We start from the raw sequence: 5,407 nt of genomic DNA, 5'->3' as shown, positions 1-5,407 counted from the left end.
GTACAATTAAAATCTTATCTCATCTGTGACGCCCCCGACCCCCTTTAAATAAAAATACGGGGATCGAGACTCCCGGATGGTGACAAACAGTCACACATCCCAACGAAGTGCCAGTGTGTGTACATGCAACGGTGTACAAATAAAAATAACGCAGCGGATAGTCTTATAAGTCAACTAAGTACCAGAAATTTAAATACAAATATCCAAATAATTTATCTTTAAAAATTTATACAGTCATCCCAAGTATATTGCAAAAGATAAATATTAAAAAGACTAAGATAATACTATCGATGCACGAGAGCAATCCCAGATCGCTCTCCTCATGGAGCCAAAGCCTAAGACTCATCGTCCTCATCTGCATCAAAAGCTGCGATACCATAAAACGGTACCGCAGGTAAGTATAACCCAAATAACAACGTAATAAAAATGCATTAAATACGACTAACATGCATGCACAAAAAGAATATATATATTTCTCTCAAAAACATCGTTTTCTCCGAAAACGATTTATTACAACACACGCCAAAATCTCATTCGTAAAATACTTTTCCAGAATATGGTTTACACAGGATCCAACCATTTATCGGACACTATAGGCGGGACTCTATCACCATCCCTGCTTACCACCATCCCTACCGCGTGCACCGTAGGCGGGAATCACAGGCGGGACACAACCACCATCCCTGCTTACCACCATCCCTACAACGTGCACCATAGGCGGGAATCACAGGCGGGACTCTACCACCATCCCTGCTTACCACCATCCCCACAGTTCCTTTCCACACAATAGATACGTATCAGAGCACTGTAGGCGGAAATCACAGGCGGGACTATACCACCGTCCCTGCTTACCACCATCCCTACAGCATGCACCGTAGGCGGGAATCACAGGCGGGACAAAACCACCATCCCTGTTTACCACCGTCCCTACTGCATGCACCGTAGGAGGGAATCGCAGGCAGGACTCTACCACCATCCCTGCTTACCACCATCCCTACAGTCTCTTTCCCCTTTTTTCCTCAAACTAGTCAATCCAAACATTTCAACATATTCAAACCATTTTTCACACATGAAATCATGATTTTCCAAATCACACATGCACATGAATGCAAAACACGAAAACCCAGTTTTCTTTACAAACATGGTTACGCATGAAATAATGACATGAACATGCACCAACACTGACCCATAACAATCAACAACCAATTCAATCAAACAACCAAACAACTCTAATCGCAATTCCATCCGACCCCCAAACTCCTCGGACTCAGTCCGGCATATCAAACAAATACAGTGTATATGTTAGTGCAAAAATACATTTAAATTACGAAAGTTCTTTGGAGGAATACTTACAATGCAATAATGCAATTTCCGAAGGATCACGAAATTGAAAAAGGCGACGCCTGAGCAACACACCACAGTGTAAAATACACTTGGCCGTGGGTCACAGATACCAATTTTTCAACGGAGACAAACGAAGACCCAAAAATGATAGAGTACGGCCTAGAGAGCTCGGTGAAGCCAATGGTGGTGGTGGTTTGCCGTGGGTGGCGGCGCAAGGGGTGGTTTTAGGCCAAAAATGTACAAATCGGAAATGGACTTGGTGGGGCTTCACCGGTGACGGATCGGAGCTGGGGTTGGGTCTATTGGGTGTTGGAACCCTAGGCTGGAAATGGGACACGAAGTGAAGAACTGCCGAGGTAATGGGAACTGGGAGCTTGCGGAACTGAAGAAGGGATGGAACTCAAAACGACAGCGCATGGGTTTATCTCAAACGCACCGTTTGGGTTGTGTGAGGGAAACGCACCGCATAGATAAAAAGGAAAATAAAGTAGTTTTACTTAATTGTTGCTTTTGTAATACGCACTGTTTAGTTGAATGAAACGGAGTGTTTTGATTACTGTCTTTTATTATGTTTTGAACGAAGGGTCAGTTTAGCCTAAGTTCTAGTAGGTTGTTACTGGGAAGGTACTTGAGTGAGGGACGGAGGAGTAGTGGGGTATCATTGTGGTATTTGGAATTCTGAGAATCTGTAATGGAGGTGGGGTCCCTCGAAGAACCCGTAGCTATGGATTATTAACTCTTCGGAGCATTTTATCAAACAGCTTCCGTGCATTTCATTCTCCTTCATTCCGCATTCATTTACATTCACAGTTTCATCTACCATTATACTCATTGTGCTAAGAACAACTGAGGGTCTTAACAAGTGGTATCAGAGAGCACCGATCCTGCCACATTCCATCATCCAGCCCTTACAACCAGAAATTCCAAACCAGATTTTACAAACAAATTTTACATCCATTCCTACACCACATAAACCACATTTCCCAGATAATATAGCCATACCATCAACCCAGAAATTTCAACCCACAAGCAGGCCAGAAATTCCATAACCATCCCATAACCCAGAAATTCCAGAAATCACAGCCATACCAGAAACCACTACGCTTTCAACCATGGCGGACGCTACTCGATCCAAGCAAATGCAGCAACAGATCGATGCCTTAGAGGAGAACCATCAAGAATCCCAAACTCGTTTCACCAACATTGATGAGAGACTGGACCAACTCACTGAAATGGTTCGAATCTTGGTTGCTCATCAAGGAAACTTGGCACGAGACCTGCAAAACCAGCAAGAAAATGAGCATGGGATGCAAAGGGGGCCAAACTTAAGAGGTATTCGGCTAGACTTTCCACATTTTGCGAGTGAAAACCCATCAGCATGGGTTTTTAAAGCATCCCAATACTTCGAATACCATCAAACCACCCCTGCACAAAAGTTACTGCTAGCCTCATATCACATGGAAGGGGATGCCTTGGTATGGTACCAAGAGGCCCTAGACACAGCCCAGTTTGTGAGTTGGGAGACTTTGGTGCGGGCTATGTTGGTTCGTTTTGGACCGACAGCCTATGACGACCCTATGGAGACCTTAACTAGGTTGAAGCAAGTCACTACGGTGGCAACTTATAAGGCCAGCTTTGAGGCGCTGTCACATAGAGTACGGGGCCTTTCTGAGCACCATAAGTTAAGTTGCTTTCTAAGCGGCTTAAAGGATGAGATCCGGCTACCTCTTCGCATGTTTAACCCACACAACTTAACGGCAGCATTTGGATTAGCACGAATTCAAGAAGAATACATTAATAATGCTAAGAAGCCAATGAAGTTCTTGGGGGAAAAGGGGCTGTCCAGTTTCAGTAACACTTCCTATGGGAATGTGGGTGCTACGAGTACTAACATTCAGAAATCCAGCCCTCCTATCAAAAAAATTTTTTCCACGGCATGGGATGAGAAGCGTAAAAAAGGGTTGTGTTATCATTGCGATGAAAAATGGAACCCCAACCACAATTGCAAAAAGTCTAAGGTGTACCTTCTTCAAGGAATTGAGGAAGTAGAGGCGATAGAGGAAGGTGAAGAGGAAATTGCTTTGATTGCTGAATTGCCTATGGAAAGGGACTCAAAACAGAAAGGGGTTATAGTTGAACCCGAGATTTCCTTAAATGCAATTACAGGGACCCCTAGTTCAAAGACTATGCGACTCATGGGCTGGATTGGAAGTATACAAGTGGTACTTTTGGTGGATTCCGGGTCTACGTACAGTTTTATGGATCCATCTATTGCACGGGCTGCGAAGTTAAGTGTTGATAAAAGTAAGAAGATTGCTGTCAAGGTTGCAAATGGACAAATGGTGCAAGGTCTAGGCCACTGCAGCAAGGTTAAAACAAAAATACAAGGTATTCAATTTAACCCTTCTTATTATGTTTTGCCTCTTGGTGGTTGTGATGTGGTCCTTGGGGTGGATTGGTTGGAATCCCTTGGAGACATTGTGTGGAGTTTCGTTGAATTGAGTATGAAGTTTGTATACTTGGGTAGAAAGGTGGAGCTATTGGGGTTGAGGTTAGATGGCCTTACAATTGAAAAAGGAGGAAAGGCAATGAGTGCTTCGATGTATAAGGGGAAGGGGCTCTTTTTACAGCTGTTACTTGAGGAAGATATGGAGAAAACTGCAGATTTGAAGGAGGATGTCCAGCAAGTACTCACTAAATTTCCCCAAGTCTTTGAGGTACCAAGAGGGTTACCACCTTCAAGACCCCAAGACCATAGAATTCCCCTTAAGGAAGGAACTCAACCCATGACAGCTAGACCTTATCGATACCCCCATTACCAAAAATCTGAGATAGAGAAGATTGTGGTGGAGTTGTTAGAGTCCGGGGTGATAAGACCTAGCACAAGTCCTTTCTCTTCTCCCGTGCTCTTGGTGCGTAAGGCGGATGGGAGTTGGCGCATGTGCGTCGACTATAGGGCTCTTAACCAAGTAACCATAAAGGACAAATTTCCTATACCCGTTATTGATGAGCTGTTGGACGAATTATATGGGTTGGTAGTTTTCTCCAAGTTGGACTTGAGGTCCGGATATCATCAAATCAGGGTGGTTCCTGAAGATGTGGAAAAAACAGCATTTAGGACTCACGAAGGGCACTATGAATTCCTAGTGATGCCCTTTGGGTTGACTAATGCCCCATCAACTTTTCAAGGTTTAATGAATGAGATGTTTCGGCCTTATTTAAGAAGGTTTGTTCTAGTGTTTTTTGACGACATTCTAATTTACAGCAAGTGCTGGACAGACCATAAGAAGCATTTGGAAGTGGTGCTGGAGGTGCTGAAGAAGAACCAGCTGTATGCCAAACTGTCAAAATGCCAATTTGGAGTTACAGAGGTGGATTATTTGGGGCACGTGATTAATGAAAAAGGGGTAATGGCTGATTCCCGTAAAGTGGCTGCCATGTTAGAATGGCCTGTATCGCTGAATGTTAAATCATTAAGGGGTTTCTTGGGTTTGACGGGTTACTACCGCAAATTTATTAAAGGATATGGAACAATTGCTGCTCCATTAACAGATTTATTAAAAAAACATGCCTTTGTGTGGAATGATGGAGCAATGAAGGCTTTTAATGAGCTGAAGTTGGCTATGACACAACCCCCGGTTCTTAGACTTCCGGATTTTTCAAAACCCTTTACCATTGAGTGTGATGCAAGTGGTAGAGGGATGGGAGCAGTTTTATTGCAAGCTGGTCAGCCCCTTGCTTACTGGGAAGGTACTTGAGTGAGGGACGGAGGAGTAGTGGGGTATCATTGTGGTATTTGGAATTCTGAGAATCTGTAATGGAGGTGGGGTCCCTCGAAGAACCCGTAGCTATGGATTATTAACTCTTCGGAGCATTTTATCAAACAGCTTCCGTGCATTTCATTCTCCTTCATTCCGCATTCATTTACATTCACAGTTTCATCTACCATTATACTCATTGTGCTAAGAACAACTGAGGGTCTTAACATTGGGTTGCCAAGAGGTCGGGGATGAAGTGGTAGGAAGATGGTAGCCGGTGGTGGCGCGACGACGGCGCGCGAGCT

At 44.0% G+C, this 5,407-nt stretch overlaps 1 protein-coding gene across 1 annotated transcript; it reads left to right on the top strand.

Moving 5' to 3' along the window:
* The first annotated feature begins 2,456 nt into the window (after positions 1 to 2,456).
* Positions 2,457 to 5,102, top strand: LOC108999132. Its single transcript, XM_018975927.1, has one exon. It carries the CDS (start codon positions 2,457 to 2,459, stop codon positions 5,100 to 5,102), a length of 2,646 nt encoding a protein of 881 aa, XP_018831472.1.
* The last annotated feature ends 305 nt before the right edge of the window (positions 5,103 to 5,407 follow it).

The sequence above is a fragment of the Juglans regia genome, chromosome 2, assembly GCF_001411555.2.
Source record: "Juglans regia cultivar Chandler chromosome 2, Walnut 2.0, whole genome shotgun sequence".
NCBI lineage: Eukaryota > Viridiplantae > Streptophyta > Magnoliopsida > Fagales > Juglandaceae > Juglans > Juglans regia.
This window is presented reverse-complemented; position numbering and strand designations above follow the sequence as displayed.